The sequence below is a fragment of the Colius striatus genome, chromosome 2 (assembly GCF_028858725.1).
Source record: "Colius striatus isolate bColStr4 chromosome 2, bColStr4.1.hap1, whole genome shotgun sequence".
NCBI lineage: Eukaryota > Metazoa > Chordata > Aves > Coliiformes > Coliidae > Colius > Colius striatus.
This window is the reverse complement of record NC_084760.1, coordinates 106,745,783-106,762,604: the sequence shown is the minus strand read 5'-3', so window position 1 is coordinate 106,762,604 and position 16,822 is coordinate 106,745,783. Positions and strand designations below refer to the sequence as shown.

At 39.6% G+C, this 16,822-nt stretch overlaps 1 protein-coding gene across 1 annotated transcript; it reads right to left on the bottom strand.

The window, feature by feature from the left end:
- Nucleotides 1–3,030: 3,030 nt before the first annotated feature.
- On the bottom strand, nt 3,031–10,305 carry VIP (vasoactive intestinal peptide). Its single transcript, XM_061990333.1, has 6 exons — nt 10,138–10,305; nt 9,559–9,680; nt 7,926–8,066; nt 5,786–5,905; nt 5,037–5,145; nt 3,031–3,208 (listed from the first exon to the last, which is right to left on the bottom strand). The coding sequence occupies exons 2-6, from the start codon at nt 9,669–9,671 to the stop codon at nt 3,200–3,202; spliced, it is 492 nt and encodes a 163-aa protein (XP_061846317.1). The 5' UTR covers nt 9,672–9,680; nt 10,138–10,305; the 3' UTR covers nt 3,031–3,199.
- Nucleotides 10,306–16,822: the final 6,517 nt, after the last annotated feature.

The window sequence follows — 16,822 nt, the reverse complement described above, 5'->3', positions numbered from 1 at the left end:
GAAACAGCTTATGCTCTTTCATGCTGTGGTCTCACTGAAATGTGAAATAGGACTTCTAAATGTCCAGGCCAGTTCCAGAAAAGATACAGAAAATGGATCTTATACATCAATCTCATGTACACTCTTTTAAGTCTGTTAAGCTATGCAAAACTCTATCAAGTATTAAATAATTCACTCAGTGGGGAAGAACAAGATCTTTTTTTTCCCTTTTACTCCCTCATTACTGAAACAACCTGCATTCTTTCCCAGAACCACGCTGTATTGAAGATATTGTTGTCATCATGACAATGTTGATATTTAGATAAGTTAATAATCTTTTTCATTGTACTCTTATGATTTATGCCACTTTGAGCTTAATCTTTGAATGATCAGTCATTTTTTAATTTAAAAATGTTGATCAATGAAGTTATCAAAATTCTTATCCTCAGAAGGGAAAGCTGTTTTTTCACCCTCCCTACTAAGTGTCCCGCATGTATCTTTGTATAAAACTGAAGTAAAGCTTTTCCTATGTTTAATTCAAAAGCAGAAGATTGATCAAATTATTCTTCAGATATTTTAAAGACTGATCTAAAAGACTAACGTCTAGTTTTCTACCTCATTTGTCTTTCACTGTTCCAAAACAAAAAGAAGAAAAACTGAAAATATTGTAGTTGCCCAAGCCAGTGTGAGCCCTGGGAGGCTATACATTGTTTGATGTATCCAAGGAAAGGTCAGCCTTCTACACCAGTCACAAATCAAATGGGAAATCTTCAGTGGAAGTCAGGGGCTGTTTGTAGAGCAGGACAGGCTGCTCCTGCAAGTCTGGTTGTGCTGGACTCCATGCACTACTCATCTCCATAACCAAAGCTGGCAGTAATTAGATTGCTGCATGATAAATATAAAGTCTGTTGCAATTGTTCCTCTCAAAAACACAGATATATGTTCATACGCTAGCTTTGAAAGCCAAAGGTAAGAGTATTAATGAAGAGTGGGGAAGCTTGAGGTAAGTAGAAGAGGGAAAGAGAAAATAAGGAAAAATAAAAAAGGTAGCAGAAAACACAGGTAGTTTCAGAAGAGGAAAAAGACAGCCTTTTCCATCTACCTTTTCCCTCTACTTTGCAAGCAAATACATTGTTCCTGTATAAACAAATCTCTTCACAAAAAGTCTGTCTTTCAGGAGAATTCAATATTCCTATACATAAAGCTATACCTATGCTTTGGATCTGAGCTACCCGTTTTCATATTTTTAAACAGAAATTTTGTTTCAGACTTTCAGGTAGAACAAATAGTCATAGCCCTTCAAGACCATTTAAAATATCAGAGGAGCTGTTAAGGTTTTATTCATTTTTAATGTGTTTCTACCAGCTGTAGTTTTAAAATGTTTTTGTCAACTCTCAGAATTCTAACTGTTTTATACACAATCCTCAGGGTTGCTCTTCAGTGAGTGGTGATTGTACAGATGTACGCAAATCCTCTCTATGGATTCAGGACGAGAATATATTCCCTTCCAGTGCCAGTAAAGATTCATTTAAAGGTGATTCTATCCCTTGCTTTGAGAGTTCTGTGGAGTAGGTCTAAAAAACAAATTCCATTCAAGAAAAGAAAAAAATAATCAGTTCTATCCTCTATAAGCCCAGTTGTTCCTATCATGTGTCAGAAGTGAACAACAATAATAGCATATGATCTGTACAAACAACTTTTCTTTTGACATGCAGTTGCCAATGTTCAAAATAATTGCAAATCAGGCTACATATTTGTGAGAACTAATCTCTATAAATCTCAAATTTTATCATGTTCCTTCCAAATAAGAACAGTAAACTTGCCAGTGAAACATGTAAATCAGTTTTATCACTGTCTATGTGTGCATATGTATGATGTATAAATATACTTGAAATTCCAAACTGAACTTGTAAGTAGGTCTGATAATTTTTTTCTACTTTAAATGTCATTTCTTTCTAGGTGAAGGGAGGGGAGTCATGGGAGTGTTATGGCTGGTATTATACATGAACATGCATTTCATATGTTTTGCATGCAGTGCTGTGCACTGTCCTTACTGTGATGGAACTATGGGTTCTTGCAACAGCAAATAGTTCCTTAGAAAACCACCTTGGTTAAATCTACATTTTTAATAAAATTCAGCCAGTTTCTGATTTGCAACAGTGAATCAGTTGCCAATTTTGAGTTCTATACTAAGCTACAATGACATAAAGCTAAAGAAATTGGATCTGGAGGCTTACGTTCTTGTCTTTCTAATACGACCTCCATTAAAAAATACCTTACTCTATTACTACAGTAGAGACAAGCATTTACTGGGACCTCTACCGTTCCAGGTACTTATAGCAGTGATTCAAACCAGTAAGAGTTTGCCATGATAATCAAATTATTTATTGTCTGTATATTCTGTAAATTACATTAATTCTGAAAAAATAGTAAAGTGTCTTTAGATATATTTTATATATAAGCAGCAGTTTCATCATTAAAGCTAAAGACAATTAAATGTAGAATAACATGACTTTAGGAATCAAACAAATTGAGCAACAGCATTCTTCATGTGCTTTGTCAGCTCCAGAGCATCCAAAACACAACTGAAAAAAAAAAAAAAAAAGATACAGTTCTGGTCTTAATATAGTTTGTATATTGTGATATATTAAAAATGTGAATAGGAAGCAAAGTGGCCTTTGTAGGTCAAATTTTTAATGCTTTCTCTTTTCTCTGGTAGCTTGGGAAGCAGTTAGAAAAGCATTCCTTTTTAATTGGCAGTGAACTTTGGAGATGCAGTTTTACATACTTTGAATGGTTTTTTTCCCCTCACATTTTTATACTTGTTTATGGAGCTACCCGGAAATATATCCCTATTATCATACAGGTTTGTCCGAAGTTGTAACACATCTAAAATAAGCCAATTAATTAGTAATGATGGGCTCTTTTCATCTGCACACTCATTTTCAAATGAATTTATTGAAGTGAAGGATTTACAGCATATGGACTTACAGACTTCTCATGAGTTAAACTGGCATCCATATGTACAGCTTTCAGTAGAGAACTCTAGAGTAATATTTACAATGTAAATATCAACTTTTATTACATAAGAAACAAATATATCACAACTTTCACTTCACAACATATTTGTTCTGGTTTGATGACGAAAGTCATCTCTTTGAAATACTATGTGAAACTCAAAAATAGCTTGTTCTTGTCAATAGACTTTACCAGATGTCCTTCAGAGGTCCTGAAAAGCAAAGGAGAGATATGTTTTAGAAGTTGTTTTCGTAAGCAGTTGCATCATTTAAAAGGTGTTTGTCAAGAGGATGGGACAGCACTTTTTCTGTAGTGTCTAGTGGTAGGACAAGGAGTGTTGGACAAAAGCTGGAACACAAAAATTTCCACTTAAATATAAGGAAAAACTTCTTTACTGTAAGGGTGATGGAACCCTGGTGGCCCAGGCAGTATGGAGAGTCTCCTTCTCTGGAGGTTTTCAAAACCCCCCTGGACACATTCCTGTGTGACTTTATCTAGGCAGACCAGCTTGAGTAGGGGGATTGGACTAAATGATCTCTAGAGGTCTCTTCCAACCCCTGCCATTCTGTGATTCTGTGATTCTATGATAAAAGCAAACTGTGGACACACATGATAAAAGTAACACATGATAAAAAACAATTGCTGCACTTGGGATTGACAAGCATGAGATGGACCTATTCACAAGTGTTTGATGGGCATTACAGCCAGTAGACAAGGCTGTAGGATGAGGAAGAAAGGTTGAAGGATTAAGCAAAAATGTTACTGGACATTGGCCTACAGAGCAGAACAGCTCACTTTGAAAAACAACTGTATCCTTTAAATAGATAATCGAATTCAGGTTGCTTTACACACACTGTATCAGCATCTGGACACTGTGATAAAATGACCAGCAACGGCCAATACTGAGTAAGCAATTTACCTATAGCGAGGTCTGGATAATCAGTACAGTCCATAAAATAGAAAAGGACTGAAAATATTTCCAGGAAGATATCCATGACCCACTGCACCACTACTCTCTTTCCCTTAGTCAGTGACAGAACTTTCAGAAGGTGTAAAATACAGAAGCAGATATTTTTGCAATCATTTAGTCTAGAAAGAATGTTTCTTTCCTGAATCTTACCACTCACAAATTGTTTTGGTCCTTAAGGCATAAGCAGTTTATGTCCTTCCTAATCTCTGGGAATTTTAGAGTAGCTGACACATTTATGCAAAGGGAAAGAATATTTTCTTGGAAGGAAACAACAGTTAATTGAAGTGTCTTTTATCTCCCCCGAAATAAAGTTATCCTCAAGAGTAGCCTTTTTTCTGACTTTTAGTTGAGACCCAATTGAATGCCAAAAAACATCCTATAATCAATTTCATAATACACTTTTGAGAATACGAAGCCTGATTCATTTCTATGCTATGCCTTCAATTTATGTCCCTGCAAGTACTGTGAAGTAGATTTTACATTTCAGAAAGACAAAGAAACATATCTGAAAACCATTACAAAAATAGTAGTAGCTAAATGGAAAGCAGTAACTTCAATATCAGCATGTCAGATGATTCCTTTGCAGCACACCTTAGATGGGAGACAAATGCTTTCTTAATGCTTAAGGTTCATGTTGCTGATTCTCTTAGTTCTAGGGGCAACTCCCTTCTAATGATATAGATATTAAACAAAATGTGCAGCTTTTTTAAAAAATTAAAATAAATATACTTGAGTTTGTTCTCTGAAGAAATAATAATCTTTGCAATTAAAAATGAGTCAATTCTGGCTTTATTCTGCAGTGCACACAAGTTGAAGCACCCAGGTGAGTTAGGTACATTACTAGCAGTGCCATTTAATTAGGAATTTTCAATAACAGCAATCATGGGATAACTTAGTTATTACAATGATTATTATATTCAAATATGATCCCCATAGAAACATGCAGTGTTTCACAGAACATGGCTTTTTCCTAGATGATTCTGATTTTCTGACAGACCACACTTTATCCATGATTAATCTTATTTGATGGGTCAAGCCCTAGCAAGAGGGAAAAAAAATCCAGGCATACCAGTGGAAGGTGGCTCAGCAGCTCATCTACAGAATCATAGTTTTCTGAAAAGGAAGGTTCAAGAAGTTCTGCTTCATCTCGAAGTTTAGCGGGGTTTAGCTCTTCCTGGCTGTTGTGGATCAGAAACAAGTTTTATTGCTCTCAGAAGAAAAAGTAAACAAGCAAGCAAAGCCTTCTTATAATTGTAGCTCTTACACATTTTGTTACACTCATATTGAAGTGTTACAGATCATACGAATTACATGTTTAATGTCTGAAGTGACATGATATTTGAAAGCAAACAGAATACAAGCTCTGCAAAAACATACGCTGGCACTTCTCATCTAAAAGACATGCAGGCTTTCTGGCATTTCTAAATTTTCATTTAATGTTTTTACTTAAAGGCAAATTTTCCACAAGTAGTGCACTTTCATTATAAAATTGCTGTTCATGTTCCATAAGTCTATGGACTTTTCCTTAAGAGGCTTTTTTAATAAACAAAACTCTTTTAAGAATCTGTCAGAAGCTTTTCAGAATTGCCAGATGCTGTCTCCTCATTATTCTTTTACTCTAATCTGATTATAGTGTCTGTTCCAGCCTGGAAGAAAATGTTATCTGTATTTGAAAACAATGTTGCAAACTAAATTATAAAGTCATTAATGTTCATTGTCTTTTGTTTGTCCTCTGTGTATACATATATGTGCATAAATCTTTTCTGTATTAATACCATACAAGCTCAGAAGCAATGTATATTTTATTTCTTATAGTACCTTCTTTTTCCAGTTAAAACAGAGTTTAAGTATTTCTTGACAGCCATTTGCTTTCGAAAGCGGCTGTAGTTGTCAGTGAAGACAGCATCAGAGTGGCGTTTGACAGGACTGTCCTGGGAGCTGGCAATAATAACAACCATAAAGAAAAAATTAATAGACATTATCTATTTAAAAGAAGATACCACTAACCAAGTGAAATAAACTTTACAGTGTTGATTATGTAAATAAAATCAAATTTTCAGTTCAGTTTTCATTTCCAAATATGACTTTAGAGCTTTCTTCTGTTGAAAGAAATCAACTGCCTCTATTGTTTACTATGTATTTCAGTAACAAGGATCAGATTCTAAGGATGAACATTCGATATTTCTGGGCACACATTCCACTGATTTCTTTCTTCTGCTCAACTTTGCCATGGCCCATACAATTAAAGTCCATACTCAATGATTTCTAGAATCCCTGTCCCAGGAATTCTTCAGGATCAAACAGATGAGTGTGGATTTCATGAGTGTGGATTTCATGACTCTTTCCTACCTGTTCACATATCCCAGGTTACCCTTTTAAAACTTTATTCTGGTTTCTATCATTTGCATAAATACATTTTAGTACAATTCCAAGGTGCAAACTGGTTTACGTCAAACTAATTTCATAAAGTACCTTGTCACCATTTATATCAAACTAAGTGAGGAAGGAGACTGCCTCTGAGGAGACAGTGTACCATCACATGTATATAGCTACAAATGCTTGTTTTAAGGAGGTATCATGAGACAAAACATGAATGTGTTTTGAAATACAAACTTGAATGTCTGTTTTTCATGCATGACCTTGAGAAACTTCAGTGTGTTCTGCTTTAAATGATCTACATTAGTTTATCAGGTATGAGAAACTTACACTATATGTTCTGGAGCAAAGGCAGCACTGACATAAATGCAAGACTTAATTTTTACTCAGCTTGTGAGCATATGAAGTAACTGCTCAAAGGAGCTGTCCAAAGGAACAGCTTCTGTTCCCAAGAGTGTGAAGTAGCTGCTGCTTAGAGATATGAAAACAAGGCCAGTAAACAGTGATCCTTCCCAGCATCCTGTGACCATTAGTTTATGAAGGTCCTGGACTGGTAGTTGCAGCCAGATTCCTTGTCTCTGGATTTGCCTCATTCTTTTTTCAAATTCTTCTATAATACAGATCTTACAAACATCCAGCAATATGTTCTACAATAGGGAAAAAATCATTCCCTTTTTGTTTTCACAGTAAACCAATCTTCATTTCATTGAGCAGTAAATACTGAGTAATCAATCATTTTATATTTACTTCTGTCATTCATCCACCAAGCTGGTAAAAACACTACCAGGGTGGAAAAAAAAAGGGTAAATTTTCATTATAATTATTATAATATTGCCAGTATTTATTATCAATGTTATGTGCAGTGTCTCTTGCTCTACCCTTCGCATCTGTATCAGGAATAAACAGTAACGTATTCATTTAGTAACAAATGCCACTAAGTTGCTATATAGGACTTTCAGCTCCCCCATCATTATATCAATTTCTCTTTCTTTATCTCTAAATTGCAAAAACGAGAACTTGAGTACAGAAGGGTAAAAAATTGCCAATGAAGCCAGCTAAGAAAAAATTCTACCTAATGTAAGTGTCACCTCACCTAACTCGTTTTCTAATAAGCGAATGCAGATATCTCTTCACAGCAAGTTTAGCCAAAAGATGGCTGTAGACACTGGTGAAAATTCCATCAGCATGCCTTGCATTTCTGAAATGGACAATAAATAAACTCTACAATACAACCTGGCTTCATATCATTTTGATAATGTTCATTTTGTAAACATATCATTTTGCTTATCTATGGTACAAAATAAATTAAACTAATTTCATAAAACAAACATATAGATTTTCACAATATACTTTTTAGCCCTTCCTGGGAAGTGAATGACTTTATCATGTCAGAGTGACAATGCAATCAACATTTCTTCAGACACTCTTACTGTTACCAGTACTCGATCAGAGGTCGTGCAGTGATGTTTTTCTGTAATTGATTCTTCCTTTCCCCGTTTCTCAGTTTGAGAATGTGACTGATCTTTTAGCATAATTCGAGTAGTGCATCATCATTTTTATTTATGATAATAAAGAAACTCACCTATCAATAATTCTGGACAGATCAAAATAGAATTTCTCATTTTCAGGTAGTGTGTTCTGCAAAATATCTGATTCAGATTTTAATGATCCGTGGGCATGGTCAGGTTCACTGGCTCCATCAAAGGGCATTCTGTTTCCCAATCTGTTGGAGAAGGAAACCGTGAGAAGTACAGTTAGCTGAAGATATGTAAGACTTCACTACAACTTACATTCTGATTTATATCACAGTCACATCTACCTACTTTAATCTGTAAGGCATTCTAAAGCAGCCTGGATAAAACAAGCAATTTTTAGATATCATCCATAGTCGCTGATGGAGTAATCAACATAACAGATCTTTCTCTCTAATGTGTATTTTCTAAATACATGTTGTCATTGCACACAACCTATTCCAGTCAAAAGGGAATAACGTATGGCAATTACAGTTCAAGTGACAATCATGAAGCTATTTGTAGCAACAGTTTTATATAAATGACGGATGGAGTTATCAGCCTCCACCCATGCAAAGGGAAAACAGTTCCTGTGAAGTACTTACCTTCTAATTAAGAGCTAAATGTGCATTGACATGCAGTAGGAAACAGCTCTTACGACTTCTCTGAAGAACAAAAATACACTCTCAAGAACTGCAAACTATATAGGAAGTGCAGTCATGTATCCCTACGTGTTTTTATTAGCTCATGTTTAAATAAATTTGCCAGGTTAAAGTTTAAAAAGGTTCGTATTCAACCTTTAAAAATATGTCATGGCCATTGCTCACCATAAACCAATCTACAGTTACTTCACATTTTTGTAAACTGCTGGTTCTTACAATGGGTCACATTTTCTCAAGGGCAATCTGACTGCATAGTATGAGACCTTTCTTCTAGCTGCTCTGATGTTCTGTGGCAAGCCACAGGTTCCCATCACTACTGTACACCCCAGTGAATGATAATGTGCAAAAAAAATCCCACATGCTAAAATTAGGATAAGTTATTGTTCTTGTAATTTTACAATTATTATAACTATTAGTACTACTTAGATATATAAAGCATGTAAGACTTCTTTCTGGTAAAAGTAGTTTTTGTGTAAAATAAACCCACTCTGGTCACATCTTTTGAAAATCGATGACTGCTGTTTTGCTGTACTGCTTTTCAACTATCTTTTTGCATTTTATGATCCACTTGTGTAAAGGCAAAACACACTTTTCTACCATCTGATTTGGTTTGATTTCATTTAGTTAGATAACTAACATCAACTTCAATCATTCAAAGCAGGCAGAAGTTCAAGAACTGCACATCATCCCATATGGACCACTTCCCCTTATTCGTGATTTAGGAATTTTTCATACATTCAATTTTGCCTGTTTGTCTCTGCTTTTTTTAAAAAGTGCATCCAGCTCCAAAGTGTCTCCAAAGAACTTTGGAGACAAAGGAGCTTCCCCACCAGAAATGCCCAGGCTGTTTGTATGGACACGCATCCTGTCCCGCAGCACACTGTAACATGCATCCGTTACACTATCTGCAGAGGCGGAGGCACAGCAAATGCCAGTCTGCGTCCTTGTTGGCAGCGCACGGCTGAAGACCGATGGCCTCTCACAGCCCCCTCTACCCTCACCGCGGAGCGCGAATCGCAGCGCGGAGCGGAGCGGCCCTTACCGCGAGACGGGGGGGAAGGCGGCGCCCCGCGGGGGCAGTGCCCGCGCCCGCCAGCAGAGGGCGCTGAAGAGGGCGAGGGCGAGGAGGAGCGGGGAGGCGCCGCGGTGCTCCATGGCCGCCACCTGCGGAGGGAAGAGTGCAGCCGTCACCCACCGACCCACCCGCCCGCACTCGCCGGCCCCGCGCTGGAGCACTGCAGCCCCGGCCCCGAGACGCGGAGTGGCCGGCCCCGGCCCTGGCCGCGGCCCCGGCAGGGAAGCTACTGGCGGGCCGGGACAGCCGGTACCCCTCGAAGGTGCCCGCTGGTCCAGTACGAGGGACAGCAGCACATGGGGTTTAGCGACCTTGAAAAATACATTTATTTTTAATGCGGTAAAAAAGACAGGTCCCTCTCGGGCTGCTCTGGGACGGGACAGGGGAGGGGGGTCAGTGGATGGGGGTCGATCAAAGCTTCTCTCCGCTACTCGACGGCCGAGGCGCCTTCACTGCGCTTCTGGGAGGGAAGATGGGATAGGGAGACAGGGACACCCTGCTCATCCGCTGAGAAGTTCCTGCTGCGGCGGAGGGAAAGTTACTCACGGAGCCGCGAGTCCGTCGATGGGTCTGGCTGTGCGGGCGCGGAGAGAAGTGGAGCGGAGCGGAAAGCTGCTGGGACCCTGCGCCCTGGTCCGCTGCGCGGCTGCTGGGGCGATGATAGCAGAAGAGAAAGAGAAGGAAAAGGAGGAAGAAGAGGTGAGCTCCGTCTCGCCGCACGCTCTGAGCTCTCCGCCGCGCCACCGCGTTTTATAGCGTTTACACGTTTCTGCTTCCAAAGAAGCAATCACGTTACTGGGGAGACGTCACTCTTCCCAAGGGGATGGTCGCTTTGGTCAGGACAGTGAGAGACTTATATTTAACCCATGAGCAGCCACTCACTGTATCTCTTCCCTCCGGCCTCCCCGCCTTCCCCCACCTCCGCCCGCGCCGTTATTTGATTTATATTAATGAGTTAGATTTTGTGGGAAGCAGAGCCCCGTCGGCAGATTGATTCCACCTGGCAAAGCAGGAGGGCAGCCGGCGGACGGGGGCTGCGGGGTGCACGCCACACCGCGTACCCCTGCCCGCCCCAGGGCAAGTCAGGAGGGGAGGGGGCTACAGACCCCGGAGTCCTTCGCTCCTGTTCCCGAGTACTTCCCTGCGGAGCCTCCTCCATGGCCCCAGGGTTGCTCCTTTCCTTAGCTCTTCGCCGGTGTTTTTAAACTGAGCTGGTCCCTCTCTGTCTCCGGCACATCCCCGTCCCCGCCGGGAATCCCCGCCTGGGGCCGCCGCTCGCACAAGCCATAGCGCCTGAGACCAGCGCCTAAGGCTGCGCTGCAGGGAGCTGGTCTTAACAAAATCTTTCTATGAGCTTTATCCTGATTTTAGCGGGCGGTAGGGTGTTCACCAGATTTCGGGTTTTTTTCGTTTAAGCAGTGTGTGTTCATGGAAAACAGATCAGCCCCCACATCCAAGCATTCCTTGGTGCATCCAAGCACCATACGTGCTTGTCACCATACCACTGATCCCAGCGCCGGCACCCACTGCTCTGGAGCTCAGGAAGAGCGGCTGGGGCACATGTTAAACCCTCGTGAGCGAGAAAGGGGACACCTCTTCCTTGTAACGTGTCTCAAGCCCAAACCTCGGGGCTGGAGTCACTGGCACAGCAAGGGATAATCAGATAGTTTCAAGCTTTCGATTTTCTCCTTCGAAGTTTCCCTGCCTTGGGGAAATGTGTGGGCAGCAGGGAAATAAACACGGAGAGAGGGCATGGGATCCACGGGCGAGCAGGCAGGGCAAGACTATTCCTTCAAGCACCTCTCCAGTGTCACACGGTGTCTTTTCAGTACCTACTCTGAAATACCCGCCAAAGAATCCCGGCAAGATTTTCAGCTAAAAAGGCCATTACCTATTTTCTTTTTCCTTTCTTGTTTTCCCTTGAGCCTCTAATCCTCCTACTCAGTAAGTAACGATTGTACCAAATCCATACAGACGAATTCAGAATTTCTTCTTACTTCTAATAAGTTTCTCTGTTTCATGTTTCACTAAAGGTTAGGTGGGCTCAGTGCCGAAGATTCTGCGATGCTTAATCACATTTTCTAATTCAGTTACATAAAAATTAAGCTAATTAGATTTAAAATGCCTGGAAATTTGTTTCTCAGATGACAGCTGTGACTAAAACCAGAGTTCCTGCAGTAGCCTAATTTCAGGAAATTTTCCCCTTGTTACTACATAACTAGAGGTCGAATTCTGTTCTGGAATGGCGAGATGAGCATCAGTAGAACCGTATTGCCCTCTCCTCTCAGAAATGTCCCAGGTCGGGTGCATAGGCGTTGTACTGTATGCACGACCTGGGAAAGTTCAATGGACTTCACCCCAAGTGCTTCAGAGAAGAGAAAGGAGGAGAAACTCATCTCTCGCGTGGTGTAAAGACGCATCGCTGAAACTTTCAAAGGTTGCCCAGCTTCCCGGACTGGAGTGGCGAGCGCGGGGAGGGAACGCAACCCTCGGGCCGGAGCGCCGCTGCTGCCCGTCTCTCTGCTCCTCCCTGCTCCCGCCGAGGGCATCGCTGCGGGACAAGCCCGAAGACTGCTAGCAGCAGCAACCGGAGGAGAAAAGTTTCCTATGAGCACGGCTGGGCTCACGCAGCCTAGAAAGGCGGGGGGAGTGGGGGTGGGGGGGTGGTCTCGTAGGAGTGCTGCAATCCCTGAGGGGAGGAGGGGAGCCGCCAATTAAATCTAAGGCATGTGTAAAAAACCCAAGTCTGTTATCAGTTGCTATATATGTGCTATATGGGTGGCTGCATGCTGTGAGGAAATGTATATAGACTGCACTGCCAAAAAAAAAAAAAGAAAAAAACATGGTAAATTGGAACTTTTTTTACCATGCCATGACCATTTATTATACCTGGTAAATCTTGTTTGTTGTAACTTTGTTCCTCTTTTCACAGGTAGTACATGAGATCGGACAAAGGAGTAACATGCTGTGAGTCTGGCTGTAATGGCCTCAGAACCTCTCTAGGAGCAGCAGCACTACTGAAGAAAAAAAACCTTCTCTGTTATAGCTACTTTAATGACCTGAGCAAGCTTTAGTGCATCTAATCTTACAATACTATCTGTTTTCCCCATTCTATAGATAAGAAACTGAATCATAAGGAGATCAAGTGGATTCCCATTGTTTATCTGGGAAATCACCAGTGGAGATTTTAATTGACCCTAGATGTCCCAAGCACTTTTCATTTGATCTAATTGTTGTTTATATTTCCCTTCAACATCCTGCTGCACCCACTCTTCCTCTTGAATCAAGATAAACTGAAGAAGATATGCTACTTTCCCCTTTCTCTTTAGTCCTTCCTCTCACCTCTCAAGAGGCTTTCCATTGAGGAAAGTTGTTTTGCTTGTTTTGGAAAAACTGAGAAGGGTTTGGGATAGCAACCAAAATTCTGTCTTTTCTAACTTTTTTTTCCCCCTGAAGCTTCAATGAAGTATTATTTCCACATAAATTGGAAATGTTTTCTTAAGAGCAAGTCATTAAAAACAAAATATTTTTTATAAGCAGAGAGATAGAGAAAAGCCTCTTTTCTGTAGGAGTCCCATGTGACTCTTCTAAGATTTAGTCAGATAGACAATTTCTGGAAGGTAAATCCTACTGTCTTCTGCTGACAGAAACTCTGACCATTCAGAAAAGTGCCTCTTGGGAAAAACATAGTGCTTGGGAGCTTCTCCAGGATAATGGTCTGACACAGGCCACTCAGCAGTGGCTGTTGCAAGAAACCTGATGCATAGCAGTTCCACATTTACTGAACATTTTATCTTTGGTCAAAAGGTTATCAAATATCTTTCAACTGTTGTCCATTTTTACTTGATTTTCTTTAATATTCCACTTAAACAAAAAAGTCTTATAGTCAGAAAATGATAATATTTGGGAATGATGGAAAACCAATTAGACAAGACTGAGCAAAGTGCAGAAGCCTGTCTGAAAGCTTATCTCACCATTTGTACACAAACTTGAGAGATATATACATAAATCAAGCATTACGTAAAATAGCTATTTCATCAGAGGGAAAGGGATTCAGGAGTTTTTAAGTTTCATAGTTAGATTTGATTACTATTTTTAGCATTTAAAACTGTACTGAAATTGGTGGGCTAAAAAAAGTCAAAGCTAAATCTGTAGATGAGAGAAATCTGCTTAGTTCCATGAATGACCTGTTTAACATTTACAAGATTTCTTATGTAGTTTTATTTTAAAAAGAGAAATGATATCAACAATAAAAATGTAGTTTTACTTTGGAAAAAAAAAAGTTGATTTAGAACTTCTGTCTTATACCAGAAAAGAAAACTTCTACTGACTCATGAGCTTTACCTCATGAATCATTAGGTCTGCAGAATCTCCCTGGTTTTCACATTCCTGTAGGTGAGTTCAGAAATTCTGCTTTTGATCTCATAGCCGTATCACATTGATCCATGAGTTTTTAGAGCTTATAGAGTAGATTGATGGAGCACTTCCATTCAACAGCTAGCAGAACAGCTTTTCCAACTTCCACAAAAGACATAGCTGAAGAAACGTCAAGCAACTGCATGTGAAGAGTAAAATATACAAATAAAAAGTGATAAAATAATCTGCACATCTTTAATCCTTTGATGGCATGATTAGCATTGTCTCCAATTTCTTCTTTCAATGTCCTGTTGCATTGCTGGTTCCTGCTTTCACACAAAGGTTCGTAGTTCTCTATATTAACTGATTGGACAAAAATTAATGGAGTTACTTGCTGAAACTTGTCCCAGTTTCACTCTCTTTGCAGCTGTGTCTGAATGCTTCTCAGGAGAAATAAGGAGAAAATCATCAGTTCATCCTTTTAGGTAAATTTTATTCCAAAGGTATAGTCCTTGTTTCATCATACCTTTAGCCTGAGTCAGTTCTGCAGACTAAGAGATATGACGGTAAACAGAAAAAAGCTTAGATAAATTTTTGCAAATGTTTTGCAATTGAAAATTCATGACTTGCTCCCTGCAGCAGAAACATTCAACTGAAGAATGCTTGTCTCCTCAGCTCCTAGCCTGTGGTGGGGGGGTCACATAGGTGGAACAGGGGGGTGACTCTTTGTTTCCTCCCTCATCCTTCCTGAGCCCTGCTCTCAGGTCACAAGTGTGGATCCTCAGAGCAGTCATTAACTGGTGAAAACTCCTGAAACAAATGAATTATATTCACAAACATGCCTACTATGTAAAACACTTGCACAAGTCTCTCCTCTTCCAGGTGTTACTTTTGCACTATGTCTCTGTGTGGGTTAACAGTTTTCAAAATAACTAGAACATTTGGATTATGTCTGTCACTTTCATCCACTCTTCCACTTCTTGCATTAGTGTGTCTTGGCATGTCATTAACATAGACATGTCTGATTAAAACTTCCCAGTGGATACCATGATGTCCATGTTGTTTGGCACATGTGCTTGAACTGCAGCTTTGTGTCCATCTGGCTCACAGTATGCAGCTGTCCTAGAAGTCTCAGACCAAAATCCTACTCATTCTTTAGTGTGGATATGGGTTTTTTTTACCATCTCCTCTCTATATCAGACACATATATTCTGCAGTCATTCCTCAGGTTTAACAGAAGCTTAGATATTTCTGTTTTTCTTTCAAAGCAATCACCTAATGCTTCATTTGATAAAATAGTTTCATTCACCTTAAAACTCAGAAAATCACAGAGTACTACAAAACTTGTCACTAGATAAAGTTTTTTCTGGTTTGGTCATGTTAGGCATTCTTTGTTTTTAACAAGCTCTCTGAAATATGTCCTATTCCTATCAGCACTGTTACAATCTTCAATCATCAGCAAAGGGTCAGATGATACTTTCATCACCAGAAATGTGTTCCTCCTCTGGCAGCTGCCTCAGCCCATCCCTCTCCTTTGCAAATCTAAAATAACCTCTGTATGTGTCAAGAATGTATGTCTTTAAGATGTCACAGCATTCAGACTCAACTTCCCATCCATTTTCAGACAGTTCTTTGCTTCACAGAGTTTCAATGTTTTCTACATAAATTGGTTTGTCTATACAAAGCTGGATTTTCTATAGGGAATCTCTGAAAAGTCACTTTATCTTTCATTGTATTCTAACATATGCAAGTTTCTCTAGGCTAATATCTAATTATCCAAGGAGATACTAAGATCAATCTTTCAAACCTGAATTTGTACATTTTCCCCATGCTTTCAAACCTGTTACCTATATGATACCTTATGGATATCTTTTGCCTCTACCTGTACCAAAGGAGTAAAAAATGAAAATAAACTCCAGAATCCCTTCAGATTAACTGTAAAAAGTAAAACTCATATAACAGTGCCATAGTGGAGCTCAGAAGTTGTAAAGAAAGCCTGAGAGCAAATATGTCTGTGTCACGTTATCTCATTCTGATTCACTGTTGACACTCACCTTGTAGAGTTTGACTGGAAGTTTATCAGAATCTTGGGGCATCCAAGAAGCTAGTGATGCTAGGAAGACATCTCTGGAAGCAGCCAAGCTATTAAAAGTCCCTTTGCCTTCCTACATACTTGCTATACTGAGTGCAAAAACAGCCACGGAACATCAGAGAATTTAGTCCATTTATATATTTGTAACTGCAATATTGGAATCTTTCATGGGATGTATACCATAATATCTGTGCTGAAAGGCCTGGAATACTTCTCCAAATTTACACAGATCCTTTTCCTGTATATGGTACAAGATACTTGTTCTAGACTGCACAGTCAAATTATTTTTTGTGTTCCCCATTGAACGTTGCTACTATTGCACTGTCTGGAAGCTTGTGAGAGCAGACGTAGCATCACAAAAAAACCCACGTCAGTCAGGCTGGAAGGCACATCTTAAGATGGTAATTATGCCAGGATAACTTTATCCCTTGAACTGACCTAATCATCACAAGTTCTTTATTTACCAAGCTGTAAAAAGCAACCATCTAAAAGCTATGGCAGAAACAAGCTAAAAATGTTTCAGTCTCAAGCAATTACCACTATTGTCTTCAAGGAAAAAGAGCTGAGAGAGATTTTCTAAAACTGTCCATGTGTATAAAGGACATAGTGTAATGTTCTGTCTCTTTGCGCTACTCTAATGTACATTATTATGGCTGTGAAAATCTATATTTACATTTAGTTTCTATGAAGAGTCTTGTAGAAGAAAGTATCAACCTATCAGTTTACCACCTTTAAGAAATCACATACTTTGGACTTCACTGTTTTTTATGTTAGTTCTGGAAG